General features: G+C 46.2%; 1 protein-coding gene across 1 annotated transcript; it reads left to right on the top strand.

The window, feature by feature from the left end:
• Window positions 1-4,777: 4,777 nt before the first annotated feature.
• LOC124485539 (parathyroid hormone/parathyroid hormone-related peptide receptor-like) lies at window positions 4,778-10,132 on the top strand. Its single transcript, XM_047047218.1, has 14 exons — window positions 4,778-5,051; window positions 5,236-5,394; window positions 5,983-6,093; window positions 6,172-6,296; window positions 6,766-6,860; window positions 7,263-7,410; window positions 7,530-7,683; window positions 8,032-8,092; window positions 8,229-8,295; window positions 8,409-8,503; window positions 8,822-8,963; window positions 9,135-9,176; window positions 9,284-9,336; window positions 10,111-10,132. Exons 1-14 carry the CDS (start codon window positions 4,778-4,780, stop codon window positions 10,130-10,132), a joined length of 1,548 nt encoding a protein of 515 aa, XP_046903174.1.
• Window positions 10,133-17,709: the final 7,577 nt, after the last annotated feature.

The following is a 17,709-nucleotide window of genomic DNA, read 5'->3' as shown; positions in this document are numbered from 1 at the left end:
CTTTCAAAATAAAGGTCTGGGTGCGTTTGATTCTTCTTAATTCTTTATTTTCTTTGCCACAAGGGGGAGACAAACAACTAATGTACGTCAAGTAGGTCAATGAGATAATGTGCATCATTGGCAGCATTTAGATAAATACTTAATAATGATGTGTATATTGTTTAATAGTTGTGATGTAGAGAGAGATGAAGAGAAGGAGAGAGAGAGAAAAGAAAGTTTACGAGAAGACAACTTTGTTACTGAGTAAAGAGATAAGAGGTAGAACAGTAAAATAATTAGAGCAGATGCTATCTCTCCTTTCTGGAAAGAGCAACAATCTGTCCCCTTCTCTCTCTCCCCCTCAATCTCTTCCCCCCCCCCCCCCCCTTTCTCTCTCTCTCTCTCTCTCTCTCTCTCTCTCTCTCTCTCTCTCTCTCTCTCTCTCTCTCTCTCTCTCTCTCTCTCTCTCTCTCTCTCTCTCTCGTCTCCCCCTCTTCCCCACCTTCCTTTTCTCTCTACCTTTCCCCTCTTTCCCCCCTCTCTCCCCTTCCCTCCTCCCCTCAGAAGGCCTGTTCCTCTTCAGTGAGCTGATGAAGGAGCCAGTCTCCTCCCCACTGCAGCACAGCCCCAGGAGTCACTCTCGCCTGAGAGCCCTCACCGCTCGCTTTTCAGACGTGTAACACCTAATATGTTATGGATGTTCTCTTACCTTGCGTCTTGTCCAGCTTTTAGTGAGCCGGGACCTGGAGACCTCCAGGAACAGCAGACCTCCAGGAACAGCAGACCTCCAGGAACAGCAGACCTCCAGGAACAGCAGACCTCCAGGAACAGCAGACCTCCAGGAACAGCAGACCTCCAGGAACAGCAGACCTCCGGGAACAGCAGACCTCCAGGGGCAGGGATGAGACGTGGTGCTGGGGAGAAACACTCACTGTCTCGGGCAGCGGCTTCCCTGGCAGCCCCCTAAGAAAGGATCCATCATCTGAAGGCGTCTGTGTGATTTAAAGTTCCAGTCAAACCAACTCGGAGAAGTCATGTGTCCTGTGAGGACATGTGTGTTTGTCCTGCTCGGCTATGTGCTGATCTCAGCCAGCGCTCTGGTGAGTTTCTGTTCTACAAACATACTATAAATATAAATATATTGTAGTGTGTGTGATGAACTGGTGTGATATTGGCATGTGTCTGACATGCTACTGTATGTAGTTCATGCAGCCAACTGTTCCATGTTGCTTAAAGAGAGAGAGATCCGTACTGAATCCCTCCTGAACTGTGACATATCCTCCTTGAAGAAGTGTGAAAGTGTGAAAAATGGTTCATCCTGACACCGGAGTTTGCGGCGTCTCAGAAACGTGAAACACCGTGGACTCAGTCATGAGACCAACGTGGGAGGAGAGGGGGCGACAGTGGCTCTGAGAGCTAATAAGTGTTTTATATATATACACAATTTTGTATTGTAAAGGTAATTACTGTTTACAATAGCTTGTGTACTAGCATTGTTCTCCTGGTCTGTTCTCCATCCCGGGTTCTCCATCACTCTCACCAGCTGTAGATCAGTGAGCAATGACAGGGTTGCTCTGCTCTGCGTTACTGTGTGATAGATATCTCTGTGTTGAGGATGGCCCTTCACAGCCTCACACCAGACACCGTGGTTCCTAGAGGTCTCTGCCTGACCTGTTTCTACAGGGAAAGGCGTATACATTCTGAGCTCAGACTAGCTGCAATGACTGGTCGTGTTTTCAGAGTTCATTCATCTATAATAAACACCTGAAGGTCATTTCTTGTTATTCTATCAAACTACAAAAACTTAACCCATCCTATAACACTTCAGCAACTGGAAGAGAAACGTTTTGAACCAGTCAGATGTTGTACAACCGAGTTCTACCCATCCCCTGTACAGCCGTGGCCAAAAGTATTGGGAGCGACATACATTTTGTGTTTGCAAAGCTTGCTGGTCCTTGGCATAAAATGACTGCTAACATCATTTCAGTAAGTCACATCATCAGCACAGGGGAAAGTGTGCAAGAGTTCTAGCCAGGTGAAATCACTATCATTCTGATTGGGTTTTAAAAGTAGATTGCTGTAAAAGAGAGGACTATTTGCATATATTGAACAACAATGAAATGTGCCTTATTGTATTCCAGTATTCTATAGAAACGTGAAAACATTTTCCTCAAATACTGAACCAGCAAACTTTTCAAAACATAACATTTATCATTGCCAAAACGCATGGCCATGACTGTACTACCTGCTCTGCATCAGGTCCCTGTGAAAGCTCCCCATACAGAACTGACCCCTGCCCCAGCCCCTAACCTTGACCCTTGACCCTTCACCTCCCAGCCTCAGCCCTTAACTCTGACCCTCAACTCCCAGCACCAACCCTTGTTATTCTGTCGGCGGTCTCTCCATCTCCATGGAGGAGAGAGTGGAGGCCCTGGGCCAGCCGTCCATGCTGTGAGGAGCTCTATCAACACCACGGCAGGGGCATGTCCCTCTGCAATTGTTTCCTTGTCATCGAAAATCCCCGCAGACAAGGAGAGCAAAGACAAATGACTGCTTTGCATTGATCAGAGAGGACTTCATTATTGAATGCCGATGGGTGTTAAGAGTGTGTCAGAGGATTTATAGTGTGTTATCAGCTAACAGATGAGGGCTGTGTGGGGCACGTGGTAGTGGAGGCCTTGTGGTTAGAGCTGTAGAGGTCTGGACAGAGCTGTAGAGGTCTGGATAGTGCTGTAGAGGTCTGGGTACAGCTGTAGAGGTCTGGATAGAGCTGTGGAGGTCTGGATAGTGCTGCAGAGGTCTGGGTAGAGCTGTAGAGGTCTGGATAGAGCTGTAGAGGTCTGGGTAGAGCTGTAGAGGTCTGGATAGTGCTGTAGAGGTCTGGGTAGAGCTGTAGAGGTCTGGATAGAGCTGTAGAGGTCTGGATAGAGCTGTAGAGGTCTGGACAGAGCTGTCTGGATAGAGCTGTAGAGGTCTGGGTAGAGCTGTCTGGATAGAGCTGTAGAGGTCTGGGTAGAGCTGTAGAGGTCTGGGTAGAGCTGTAGAGGTCTGGATAGAGCTGTAGAGGTCTGGATAGAGCTGTAGAGGTCTGGGTAGAGCTGTAGAGGTCTGGATAGTGCTGTAGAGGTCTGGGTAGAGCTGTAGAGGTCTGGACAGAGCTGTCTGGATAGAGCTGTAGAGGTCTGGGTAGAGCTGTAGAGGTCTGGATAGAGCTGTAGAGGTCTGGATAGAGCTGTAGAGGTCTGGGTAGAGCTGTTGAGGTCTGGATGGAGCTGTCTGGATAGAGCTGTAGAGGTCTGGGTAGAGCTGTAGAGGTCTGGATGGAGCTGTAGAGGTCTGGGTAGAGCTGTAGAGGTCTGGATGGAGCTGTAGAGGTCTGGGTAGAGCTGTAGAGGTCTGGGTAGAGCTGTAGAGGTCTGGGTAGAGCTGTAGAAATTTAGATGGAGCTGTCTGGATAGAGCTGTAGAGGTCTGGATGGAGCTGTCTGGATAGAGCTGTAGAGGTCTGGATAGAGCTGTCTGGATAGAGCTGTAGAGGTCTGGGTAGAGCTGTCTGGATAGAGCTGTAGAGGTCTGAGTAGTGCTGTAGAGGTCTGGGTAGAGCTGTAGAGGTCTGGGTAGAGCTGTAGAGGTCTGAGTAGTGCTGTAGAGGTCTGGATAGAGCTGTAGAGGTCTGGGTAGAGCTGTAGAGGTCTGGGTAGAGCTGTAGAGGTCTGAGTAGTGCTGTAGAGGTCTGGATAGAGCTGTAGAGGTCTGGATAGAGCTGTAGAGGTCTGGGTAGAGCTGTAGAGGTCTGGATAGAGCTGTAGAGGTCTGGATAGTGCTGTAGAGGTCTGGGTAGAGCTGTAGAGGTCTGGGTAGAGCTGTCTGGATTAGAGGTCTCCGGCGTTCAGCGGTGATGTGGGTTCCTGACCTCCAGCATTGACACAGCTCCTTCAGAGCTGAGCAGCTGCATCAGAGAGGTGGAAGTATTCTGTCATGTTTACTCGTGTGTTTACACACATACCACACTCATACTGTACACGTGTGTCCACACACACCACACACACAGTTGGTCAGCACTGTTGACTTTGCCAGCACGATTGTGTTTCTGAGCCCTCTCAGGCAGCATGGGGCAGTGTGAAGTGTCTGTGTTGATGTCGGCCTTGCTGTCTCTTGCACAGCCATCCTCAGAGAAAGTAGATAGCGCAGAACTGTTATCGGATGTGTCGTCTATGAAGAACTTCGGAGGGGTCGTTCTTGTGAATGACAAGAATGTATTTTCACGTCTTAGTTTATGAGTTGTTTCAGAATGTCAAACAGTGCAGGGTTGTGTTTAGCTAGTGTGGGAGGTAGCTCTGAGAGGACTGGGAAACAGAGCTACACATCTTGACAGACACAAAGAACACTAAGCACACTGAGAGGACTGGGAAACTGAGTTCCCCTCTGTGAAGATGACGTAGCTGCTGAAACTATGCACCACTGGTGAATCCAAGCTGCTTTTTGACTTTCCTCCTGTCTCCCTTTTCCTAAAGGCCTCTCTCTCTCTCTCTTTTCCTAAAGGCCTCTCTCTCTCTCTTTTCCTTAAAGCCTCTCTCTCTCTGTTAACAATGATGGGCTCCTTCACTCCCCTATCCCTCCCTTCCACCGTTTCGGTCTCTGTTTCTCTGACTCTATCTCTGTCTTTCTCTGTCACTGTCTCTGTTTTTTCTGTCCATTCCCCTCCCCCTCCCCCTCCCCCTACCTCTCCCTACCTCCACCTAACCATCCAGGTGTGAGGGCTAGCTGCATCTTTGCTAGTTCTGCAGTGTGGTTGTGAAATGTTCGAGGGACACATAGCTGCTTGTGGGGCTCTGAGCCCCTGGCCCAGCAGCCTCCGTCGCTGTGAGGCCAGGGCCCCCTGCAGCCTCCGTCGCTGTGAGGCCAGGGCCCCCGGCAGCCTCCGTGCGGCCGCAGCAGTCTGGGCGCTGGAACAGGGGCTGGCGCTGGAACAGGGGCTGGAACAGGGGCTGGCGCTGGAACAGGGGCTGGCGCCCGCTTGCCACATTCCACACCCCCAAGCTAGCAGTTCACAACACCTGGAAGCATCAGATCGTCCGGCAGGCAGACTAATGACAAAGACTCCTGACCTCTGAGCATTCAACCCAGGCTCTAGATCAGGATGTGGGTCTGGTTCTAGAACAGGGCGTGTGACCGTGTGTGTGTTACCATGTATGTGTGACTGTGTGTGTATGACTGTGTGTATGACTGTATGTATATGATTGTGTGTGTGTGTGTGTGTATGACTGTGTGTGGAGTCTGTCTCAGCAGAAGGGTCTGTTGTCCTCCCAGATCGACTCAGATGATGTCATCACGCGTGATGAGCAGATCTACCTCCTGATTGGAGCGCGAGCCAGATGTGAGAGGAGGATACGGGCACAGCAGGACCAGATGAAAGGTGTGTGTGTGTGTGTGTGTGTGTAAACCTCACACTAGACACCACAACAGAATGGGTTCAATATCCTGAAGACGTGCATCATGATAGCAGATCTTTAGATGTCAAGGGAACAACAGAAAAGCCATGTCCTGTGAGCTTGAGAGCTTGTGCTGATAAGGAATGTCTTTGACGGACGTAACTATAGAAACCCCAGGTTTTAATTTGGCCGTTCTAAAAATCTAAATGTCCCAGAGCAGATGATTTCTGTCCAGGTCTGTGTATCGATACAAGCACATGACTTAATCTGTTATACTTCAGTGTTTTCACCTGAATATCCTACTACATAAATAAATAATAATAATACATTCTAATGTAGATCAATTGACCGATCTTCATGATTACGAGAGAGACAATTCACCTTAATACAAAGATTTTCCAGTCAAAGAAAGAATGTCCAAATGTCCACAAAGATGATATAGATTACATAGTTTATTCAAGCAGCTAAAACATTTGCGACTATTTACCACTTCGGGGCCAAATATTAATCGCTGGCCTAAAGCAGTATCATGTATATCTGAGCGTGTGTGTGTGTGTGTGTGTGTGTGACAGAAGGGAACTGTGTATCAGAGTGGGATGGGATCATCTGCTGGCCTGCAGGGCAGCCGGGGCAGCTGGTCTCTGTGTCATGTCCCCAGTACATCTACGACTTCAACCACAGAGGTGAGTCTCAGAACGTCTACCACAGGTATGAGACTGTGTGTGTGTGTGTGTTAGACAGTGTGTGTGTGTGCTCCCCAGGTCAGGCCTACAGACAGTGTGCTGTGTCGGGGGACTGGGAACAGGTGCCTTCCATCAACCGTACTTGGGCCAACTACACCGAGTGCACTGCCTACCTGGCATCCAACCACCGGAGCCAGGAGGAGGTGGGGCAGCGAGCGTGTGTGTCTGTGTGTGTGTGTGTAAGTAAGACAGATGGAGAGAGAATGTGAGACTATTTGTCACTTCCAAGAATGTGTTTCCCCGCAAGCGACACTGTCAGGAATTGTCTTCTTGAAACCACTTGACATTTAAACGCTGTGTGGAATTCATCTGCCCCAGGCCTGTTTGGAGCCAAACCCTGCATCTACACAATCTGCATCATGATAGGGAAAAGGGCAAAGGTTCACAGGATTTTTTCCTTTTTTTTTTAACAAATGATTCCACTCAAACATAATCCCCCCCCCCACACACACACACACACAACCACCCCCACACACACACAACCACCCCCACACACACACACTTACTCACACACAAACACAAAAAAAATGTATCCCTACACATCCCTTCGCACAAACAACCTTACACACACACACCCCTACACACACACACGTGTGTGTTGTGTGTCCACAGGAGGTGTTTGAGCGGCTCCATCTGATGTACACCATAGGATACTCCTTCTCCCTGGTGTCTCTGTTGGCAGCTGTTGCCATCCTCTGCTACTTCAAGTAAGGACACCTCCTCTCCTCTGTTTAAACATACCTCTGTTAACTCATCACAGGTCTGATCATCCACGCACAATCCGTTCAGTGTGTGTGTGGTTGTGTGTGTATTGTGTGTGTGTGAGAGTGTGTGTGTGGTTGTGTATGTATTGTGTGTGTGTGTGTGTGTAGCTCTATGCAGCCGCAGGCTCTGGGTTCTAATCTGCTCTGGAATCTATTCTTAACCCTGTACTAGTGAAGCTTCTTGTTCACGAGTTGTCTCAGGCAGAGGGCCATGTACAAGGAAGGGAGGGCTGGTTGGAGGAGAATATTTTGAGGCGTGTAAATCTCTCTCCTTCTCTCTTTTTTCTTCTGTTCTCTTTTGTTCTTCATTTCTGTCTCCGTGTCTCTGTGTCCCTCCTTCTCCAGGCGTCTCCACTGCACCAGGAACTACATCCACATCCACCTCTTCACCTCCTTCATGTGCCGAGCAGTCAGCATCTTCGTGAAGGACGCTGTGCTCTACGCTGTGACTGACGAGGCTGACAACAAGGACCTGCAGCCCAGGCCCTACCTGGTACATACTCCCTGTTCTCTCTCTCCCTGGTCTCGCTCCCCCTGGTCTCTGATCTGTGTAACCCTGGGACGTATGGGGTATTCTGTGATGTCATCTGTGATGTCGTGTAATGTCATCAGGTGGGCTGCAAGGTGGCAGTGACTCTGTTCCTGTATTTCCTGGCGACCAATCACTACTGGATCCTGGTGGAGGGGCTGTACTTGCACAGCCTCATCTTCATGGCCTTCCTCTCAGACAAGAACTACCTGTGGGCTCTCACCATCATCGGCTGGGGTGAGACGCCCGGCAAGCTACTGATTAAGCCATTGGTTTATTGACTGATGGGGCTGACTGATTGTCCGCTTGGCTGATTGGTTTACTGAAAGTGATTAGAAGAGAGAGGCTTCACTGGTTTATGTGAGTGGTCCCTGGTGTCTGAAGGAGCGGGATGATTGATGTTCTCTGTCTCCTAATCTGTCTCCGCCTCTCCCCGCCTCTCCCGCCCCCCGCCTCTCCCCGCCTCTCCCCACCCCTCCCCCCCTCTCCCCTCCCCACCCTGCTCCCCGCCCCACCCCTCTCCCCGCCCCACCCCGCCTGTACCCGCCTCTCCCCGCCTCTTGCCTCTCCCCGCCTCTCTGACAGGTGTGCCAGCGGTGTTTGTGTCCATCTGGGTCAGTGCCCGTGCGTCGCTTGCAGACACACAGTGAGTCACTCTAGGCATCACGCTGCTGCTCTTACACAAGTGACAAAACATACATTCACATTATTCACACACACACACTCTCTCCCACACACACTCCCACACACACACCCTCTCACGGTGTCCGTCCTGTGCCAAGGTGTTGGGACATCGGTGCAGGAAACCTGAAGTGGATCTACCAGGTTCCCATCCTGGCTGCCATTGTGGTGAGAAACTGTTTCAAACACAGCTAACACATCTGTAGTTTCAGATCAACTAAAGGAAACCAAGGCAGCTGTTTTTCCTCTAGTTGATTTGAAACTACAACTGTTTCCTGTAGGTGAACTTCTTCCTTTTTCTGAACATCATCCGGGTTTTGGCCTCCAAGCTATGGGAGACGAACACTGGAACCCTGGACCCTAGACAGCAGTACAGGTGAGGTACTCGCACACACACACTGGAACCCTGGACCCTAGACAGCAGTACAGGTGAGGTACTCGCACACACACACTGGAACCCTGGACCCTAGACAGCAGTACAGGTGAGGTACTCGCACACACACACTGGAACCCTGGACCCTAGACAGCAGTACAGGTGAGGTACTCGCACACACACACATCTGTGAGTCGAGCAAAAAGTGCAACGTCAAACAATTCCATGGCTGCAGTCTCTCACGAGACAGTGGTCCAACATGAAGGACCTGTTGTAATGTAAAAAGAGGAAGTTGCTGCTGAACGTGCCCCCCGCCTGCAGGAAGCTGCTGAAGTCCACCCTGGTGCTGATGCCTCTGTTTGGGGTTCACTACATGGTGTTCATGGCCCTGCCCTACACACACGTCTCCAGCCTGCTCTGGCAGGTGCAGATGCATTACGAGATGTTCTTCAACTCCTCTCAGGTTAGACACAAACACAGATACACACACACACACTATACACACACACACTATACACAAACACAGATACACATACTAGACACACACATACTATACACACACATACGGACACTTCACAGAAATAAAAGATTCATTTCTTGATGATGGAGAACATTCATCTTTCTGGTCTTTCAGGGGTTCTTCGTGGCATTCATCTACTGTTTCTGCAATGGAGAGGTGAGTTAATCTGAGATGTTGCTTTGCACTGTGTCTGCTAGCTGACAGGTGGTTACTTTATACTGTGTCTGGTGAATACAGGCCTTCCTCTCCTCTGATTGGCCCAGGTGCAGGCGGAGGTGAGGAAAGCGTGGCTCAGGCGGAGCCTGGCTCTGGACCTCAAGCCCAAGACCCGCATGACTAGCAGTTGCTACTACGGGGGCATGATGTCACACACCACCACCCACAGCGTCACCCTCACCGTGGCCAATCCCAGAGGACATCCTGCCAATGGGGGCGGGGCCGGAGGGGGTGGGGCCGGGGCTAGACGCCTTGCCTCCCTCCACCCCTTCACCAACCTGCCGGGGTGCATCCCCCGGGACCCAGAGCCCCCCAGTGGCCAGCAGGAAGTTACCCTGAGGAGGCCTGGGGTGGGCGGCGTGGCTAATGGAGGTGCTAGCAGAGGGGGCGGGGCTAATGGAGGGGACAGTGCTAGCGGAGGAGGTGGGACAAGCGAAGGAGGTGAGGCTAATGGAGGGGGCAGGGCCATTGCAGGCGTCCTGATGAAGGGGGAAGCCCCAGAGCTGGCAGGCAGGGAGGGTCGCAGGAGCACCCAGTCTCTCAAGGAGCTGGAGACCATGCTGTGACCTGGACACAGTCTACATCCCACCCTACTGGAGACCATGTGACCTGTTGTCCGTGCAGAGTCTGTCCCCTATGTCCACCATGGGGTTATTGATCTTCAGGTCCTCGTCGAGGCATCGTCTTAGCAAGCGTTGCAGAGTTTAGTGGGGGGGGGGGGGGAGGCTGACCTGCAAGAGTAGCTCTGCTGGGATTCATGTTGTGTTGTCACGCTACATGTGTTTTACATGCTACATGTGTTTTACATGCTACATGTGTTTTACATGCTTCCCCTCTTGTGTGTGTCAATCCTGCGTGCCTCCGTGTTTCTTACCTTTGTCCTGCATCATGTTTGACTCTGCTGTTGTGTAAATATCTGGTATATATATATATATATCTGTTTCTACGTTGTAACTGTGTGCTCTTCTATGCTGTCATCCTAACAGGAACTCTAAGTTCAATAATGTACAAGTTTTGCAACCATGTCAAGATTTCTTTAAATGTGTATATTTTGTTGAAAGTGTTTAACCATATCATGTCTTATGTGGAGTGATGTACTTAAGCTGTGGATGTTTGCTACGCGTACTGTAGTAGAATGTTCCCGAGGGGTCAGAGGGAGGGATGAAATGCATGACAAAATAAAGATCAATTTACTATTTTGTAAAAAACAAACAAAAAAATAAAGAAATAGTGAAGTTGTGATTGTAAAGTGACTTTGTTCATGTAAGAAACCTGCTCAAAGGCAGAGTAGAGTATAGCAGATTACAGTAGAGTATAGCAGAGCAGAGCACAGTAGAGTATAGCAGAGCAGAGCACAGTAGAGTATAGCAGAGTAGAGTACAGTAGAGTATGGCAGAGCAGAGTAAAGTACAGTATAGCAGAGCACAGTAGAGTATCCACCTTATTCCTAGCTCCCATGATCCATTTCCTGAATTATGGGCACGACTTGCCGACGATTGTCATGTTAACGCTCATAAACAGTCATTGCGGTAAGCTAATTCTGATGCGAAATAAAACATGTGGGAACACAGCCTGTTACACCTGAAACGGGACAATTTGATCATACCTCTGCCTTCTACTATCGAGGGATGGGAGGACAACCTGAAAAAGTGGCCTCAAATAACGTACACTAGCATATTTAGCTACTTTATTAACTCTGTTGGTACGGATGGTGAAGCGATGAATAACCTGAAAAGCTCTTAGTCTTATCAGTTGCTACCTCCACAGCAATAAAGTTGGTTGCGTTTTAATAAAGGAGGTGGGACACAACCTTGTCTACCTTAAAGCAGACATAGAGCCTAGTCAGAGCCTCAAAGTCCCACATCACCGGTTCTGGGTTTTAGTTTCATCGTCAGGTGAAATAGAAACGACTGGATGCTCATGTGTTGTTGGACCAGGGCATTACTAACCCACAAAACATCCTATATGAACACTTGCATCCCACCTTTACTGGCAGAACTGTGACTAAATCTGTGGAGGTCTTTCATAGCCCAAACACAAAGTAGGATGCAGATCGTTTTTTTGTCCACAAAATGAAATGAGTAGCATACACATACGATAGTGTTTTGGGTGGTCTCTTCAAGGCTAGGTTTTTCAGCTACATTCTTTTGTAGTCCTCATCTGTTGGCAGGCGATGGAAACTGTACCGTTTGTCACAAGAACAATCCCTTTCTGTTGTGGGTGTGTGTTCAACACACTGTCGTTGAAGCCACAGATTTAGCTAAGTCTGGTTGTTAGTAAAGCCGCGAACAGCGCTGTACCCATCCCCATGTTCTACCACTGAGCTGTACCCATCCCCATGTTCTACCACTGAGCTGTACCCATCCCCATGTTCTACCACTGAGCTGTACCCATCCCCATGTTCTACCACTGAGCTATACCCATCCCCATGCTCTACCACTGAGCTATACCCATCCCCATGTTCTATCACTGAGCTATACCCATCCCCATGTTCTACCACTGAGCTATACCCATCCCCATGCTCTACGACTGAGCTATACCCATCCCCATGTTCTACCACTGAGCTGTACCCATCCCCATGCTCTACCACTGAGCTATACCCATTCCCATGTTCTACCACTGAGCTATGCCCATCCCCATGTTCTACCACTGAGCTATACCCATCCCCATGTTCTACCACTGAGCTATACCCATCCCCATGCTCTACCACTGAGCTATACCCATCCCCATGTTTTACCACTGAGCTATACCCATCCCCATGCTCTACCACTGAGCTATACCCATCCCCATGTTCTACCACTGAGCTATACCCATCCCCATGCTCTACGACTGAGCTATACCCATCCCCATGTTCTACCACTGAGCTGTACCCATCCCCATGCTCTACCACTGAGCTATACCCATCCCCATGTTCTACCACTGAGCTATACCCATCCCCATGTTTTACCACTGAGCTATACCCATCCCCATGCTCTACCACTGAGCTATACCCATCCCCATGTTCTACCACTGAGCTGTACCCAACCCCATGGAAAGAGTGCAGAGGCTGATGAGCCAGTGGATGGTTGAAGGGATGGATGGATAGATAAAGGGATAGAAAGATAGATCGATAAGTGGACAAATGACTCATGGATGGATGGATGGACAGATAGTAAATCGACCTGTTCAAACGCAGCGCAGTGGAAGTCTTAAACTTCTTCTAATATAAACTCCTGTGTGGTTAACGCTCTCTCTCTCACACATGTACACACACACGTACACACACACACACCCTTTTCTTGTCATCAGAGATGGGAGGTAACAAAGTACAAAAACTGTACTTTAGATTTTCTGGTATCAATAGCTACTTCACAATTAATTTCTGAACACTTTTTACTTTCACTCCTTACATGTTTTACACAAATATCTGTACTTTCTAATTCTTACATTTACAAACCAAGCTCGTTAATTTAGTTTTAATCTGTATTTGGTGGCATTATCAATATTATTTATTGTCATTGCACGCGTTTTTAAATGTCGAACAAACAAACGTAAGCTAGGCTATGAAGCTACCATGGAGCAAAGCAGAAGGCAACAAGAAGAATGGCCACGTTACGGATGAGACAGAGGGAGTTAGTGATGTTGACATGACTGAGAATACAGAGATTCCTGATCACCCATGGCCATATATGAGGGAGATGTTCGAAATTGTCTGCGTCAAAAAGGATTCCTGGCGAATAGTGTATTTTTGTATTCATGTATTAATATGATGTGAGGTCCAGTTAACAGCGTTACACAAAAACAGGTAGCAGTAATGGATACTTTTTATTCAAGTATGTCAGAGTGTAGTCAGTGCTACAACTTTTTACCAGTCTTTTTAAACATGAGTTTTTGTACTTCTACTTGAGTGAAGGATGTGTGTACTTTAGCCATCTCTGCTTGTCGTGACGGGCAGAAGCATTCCAAGCAGCTGACTCTCTTCCTGGACCTGAGAGATGCCCCCTCTTCCTCTCCAGTCAAATATTGACCTCTGCGTTATACTGAATGTTGACCCAGGCTGCGGTTGGAAAAATACATCTTCTGCTCAACTTCTCTGTTCTGCCTTCCTCTGTGGTGTAATTCTGTTTGAACTACACCGCACAATACAGACTTGTTTTCATGTTTGTTCCGCAAACTTTAAAGAAGTCTAGTCCTTTGAGTTACTGGTGCTAGCACAATTTACATTTAGTCATTTAGCAGGCGCTCTTATCCAGAGCGACTTACAGTAAATACAGGGACATTCCCCCCGAAGCAAGTAGGGTGAAGTGCCTTGCCCAAGGACACAACATAATTTGGCACGGCTGGGAATCGAACTGGCAACCTTCAGATTACTAGCCCGACTCCCTCAACGCTCAGCCATCTGACTCCAATAACCTATTTGTTATTAAAACATGCAGTATCATTTAGACACACACACCTAGCAGGCTGGGCGGCTGTTGACATGACTGTTGGGAACCTGGAGGTGAAAGGCCTCAACCCTTCCATCCCTGAGTCCTCCTGCCCCAAACGGTCTCACAACACAGTCTAGAATTTCACGAGGACCCGAGGACCAGAGGACCTAGAGACACCGAGCCAGTCTGCAGGACTCACACTCTCATTCACACAACATGACTAAGATTAATAACAACACAAAATGGTGGTAGAATACAGCTAAAAATAAGTTTTTCAACACATGGACGATGCTGTCGAGAGCCAGGACACACCTCAGCCCAGGAGAGGGTGAGCTGAGGTGAGGTGGTGGGAATCTGAAGATTCCAAATCTGTTGAGTTTAACTGTTTGAATCTTATGTGGGACTAAATATCAGTTTGCTCTGTTCAGATGTGATTGTGGTGACATTATTCTGAAATTTGTATATGGTATGTTTAAGGTCGGCACACAAATCTTTTAGATTTGTATATGTTTAATGTATGCACCTGCCCACCAAAGTAAATTCCTTGTTTGTGTAAACTTATTAAAACCTTATTCTGATTAAAAAAGAAAAAATCATCAGTTATTAATGTTTGTTAAGAGAATGTTAAAACTAAGAGACAATAAGAGGGAAGACATTTGTCCCAGAGCTGAAGCACAAAGTGTTCTTATGTTCCATGAAGGAAGATAGTGAGGCAAGCTGGACGTTAGTAAAAAAAACAGGAAGTAATCGTAAGTGTAATCGAAGTCGTCCAGGTTCTTGGGCCACCACTGTATTTTTTATTTGTTATTATTATTTTATTATGAACATATTACAAATGTAACAACATGAGAAAGTAACAAACAACCAACATTGCAAAACTCTTCTCAATGGTACAAATAGAAAGACACAGACCCACTAACATCGAAATAGCCAGAGGATATTACAATTTAAATAAAAGGGGATTAGATGCCGTTTATGCATTAATTTTGAATTTGCAGATTATGTTACAAGCCCTGGAAGCCTTTTGATGTGCGCATTTACAGAATAATATATTATCTCACACCAGGGTAACAATTCATTCATAAAATGAAAGAGTTCACAGGAGTAATCAATATTCAATTTAAAATGTTCCAATACGTGTTTCACAGGATAAATTCTATGCATATTTTTATACAAAACTTTTATTTTGGTATTAATAAAAAATGTATCTGCTATTGCCCAGCCTTGAGCCAATTTAAATCCCAAAATATGGATGACCAGAGGAGACTACCAGGGGGATATGAAACATAACATTTCTAATGTACTTATTTTAAACTTTCTTTAAGGATGTTAACGTTCCCAATAAAATTGACTTGATCATTTCTAAGAAGAAATAATATTTTTTAGGCATTCATCACAATAGCAAATTCCTTCAGCCTAATTGGGATTTTAAAATTGTTAAGAAATTCTATGTATGATAACATCTATCTCTATTCATTCCCTGACTGACTAAGAATGTTATTTTCAAACCAGATATTTAAAAAAGACTTGTATTTGTATAAAACATCTTTGTTATTCCAAATAAAGCATCTTCTAGGAGAAAATTTGTGTTTATAAGCTAATATCCATGCCAAGAGGTCTTGCTGATGAAATATTTCAAGTTTTTACAGGAATTTTGTCAATAGAATCAAAATCAGAATGGGATTTATTCGCCATGAAAGTTTGCACAGACAAGGAATTTACTTTGGCAGGAAGGTGCATACAACAAACATATAGGAACCTAAAATTTTAATATGTGGACTATCTATACTAAGGGTACATCAACTAACAGTAAGTTACTTTAATAAAGAAATCAAGGCCACCTACTAGTTTAAACAAAGTTGGGGAAGGCGTTCCACATTTTGTCTTTCTTTCTCAAATATTGTGTTATCCAATTAATTTTGAATACATTATTTGATGTGCCAACACTTTCCTTCAAATTGTATAATACCTATTTTCTCAAATAATGTGGTTTCCCTCTCCAAAGATAATGTCAATTTTTTATAATTTTTGAAGGCATATCAAGCAATAGGGAAACATAATTTGGTTTGGATTTTTATAACGGCAGATATCAACCAAATGCAAAACATTGTATAGTATTGTACATGTTGTATTTCACATGTACCGTTACTTGTTGGTGGCCATCTATCTAATAATTAATTATTTACACAATTAAAGTCCCCTCCCCATATCATTTTAGCAGAGGGGAATTAGTTCCTAATTTCTGTCAATTTTGATTCAATGTTTGCAAAAAAAGATGTTTGTTGCTGGTAGCATATTACTTTCAATATCAACAATCTTCAAGAATAATCTCCTTCATAGCTAAGAACCTGGCCTTCCCTTTGAGTATGGCGACCCCTGCTGACCTATTGCTACCGTGGGAAAACCAAATGTCATTTCCCCTGGATTGACTTTTCCAAAACCTCTCGTCTTCATTACCAGCCTGCGTTTCATGCACAAAATAAAAATCTGCACCTTTCCTTGAACAGTATAAAAATAAAGATTTCCTTTTCAAAAAAGATTATGTAAACCTCTGGCATTAATTGAGAAGATTGAAACAGACAAACTTTAAGTAGTTCTTTGTGTTAGTGTACAATAGCTAAATTAGTAGGGTCACTCATTTCTAATATCAATAACATTTGCAAAAAACAAAAACCTTATGTATTCATAAGAACAACAGAGTATAATGCTAGCAACATATTGGATTGATTTATAGCCGAACTCTGAACACTGCCTATGAAACGGAACAGTCATTTTTTACTTTAATAGGTAGCCAACGCCACGGCAATGCAGGGTGATTCTATGCCCAGGCCTACTGTATGGCACCTTCAGTCATGCCCATGCCCATGCCTAACTAGCACTGTAGTTCTGGTGCTCTACCCAAAGTACAAGGGTTGGTCGGGCCAGGTCTTACCTAGTGTTTATATACAAGGTTATCCTGCTGGTGGTGTAAGTCACCGGGCATCCTGCCTAAAGAACGTAGCTTCCCCCTTTCCCTCTGAGAACAAAAGCAGAAAGAGAAAAACAATGTATTAATCCAAATTATAACAATTTCAAGTTCTGAATCACAATTATTCAATATCGCCATAGCGTACAAATCCAAAGAAATAGCAGCAGCCAAGCCCACTAGCTGGACAACCACTCAGGCTTAAATAGAGTGCACAAATAGGAGTCCATCAGTATGAACAACCCTCAACCGTGACACACCATTCCCTGAAGACTTAACTACTACCTATTGCAAGAATAAGTTGAACTATCAACATCCATCAGAGTAAGTCACACAAGAGTAGAGTCGAAACACTAGACTCCCTCCCCACAGGCAGGTCCACCAGGGTTGATCAAATCCCCAGTGTGTGTTTCCAGTGCAAGTGGTGAATCAACACGTACATTTTGTAAAACAGTTTAATCCACAGAAGAAAATTCCACCAAAATGCAGGCCTAAGGTAAAAATGGAGAGATGACCAAGAGAACCATAAGGGTATAACCAATGGTACTACTATAATCGTGAACTTCCCATCTGTCACAGACATAAAACTACTAGTAGATGGGTAGGACTACAACATGAGAAGACTTTGGAAGGAGCATCAGTGTCAAACTGTTTGTAAAAAAAAATGGTACTACAATTAACGTAAAATCCTGTTTGCCACAGATCTATAACCACTAGTAGATGGGGCTAGGGCCACAGGATGTGAAGACATGGAAAGGGCATCAGTAGGGTCATCAGTATCAAGCTAATGGTGAAATGGTACTACTATTACCTTGGATCCCGCCCTCTGCATACGGAAAATTACTGGGGTAGAGTCTTCTGCGGGATGCTATGGAAAACCTGGCTGGCGAGGTGGATAGAATGACACCCAAAGTGTGGAGCATAATATGCTGTGCAAGAGGACCTGACCAAGAGAAGACATTTCTCATGGGGAAGTAAAGTGCCAGGAACCAGGGAGGCAAATGCGTATCCTGGGGTATGGGTTTGATCACACCCCTCAGGCTAAAGGGTGATGATCAGAATCAGTCAAAGGTGCAGTGGTGCATGAGTGGGGCTAACC

Source organism: Hypomesus transpacificus, chromosome 23 (assembly GCF_021917145.1).
Source record: "Hypomesus transpacificus isolate Combined female chromosome 23, fHypTra1, whole genome shotgun sequence".
NCBI classification, from domain to species: Eukaryota; Metazoa; Chordata; class Actinopteri; order Osmeriformes; family Osmeridae; genus Hypomesus; species Hypomesus transpacificus.
Note: the sequence above shows the minus strand (reverse complement) of the source record. Positions and strands in the feature narration are given on the sequence as shown.

Coding starts and splice junctions, on each gene's coding strand:
- LOC124485539 (XM_047047218.1), top strand. CDS start 4,778: ATGTTCGAGGGACACATAGCTGCTTGTGGGGCTCTGAGCCCCTGGCCC. Junction 5,052..5,235: donor ACACCTGGAAGCATCAGATC/GTCCGGCAGGCA, acceptor TGTGTGTGTGTG/TGTATGACTGTGTGTGGAGT. Junction 9,337..10,110: donor CGGAGCCTGGCTCTGGACCT/CAAGCCCAAGAC, acceptor CGTGTTTCTTAC/CTTTGTCCTGCATCATGTTT.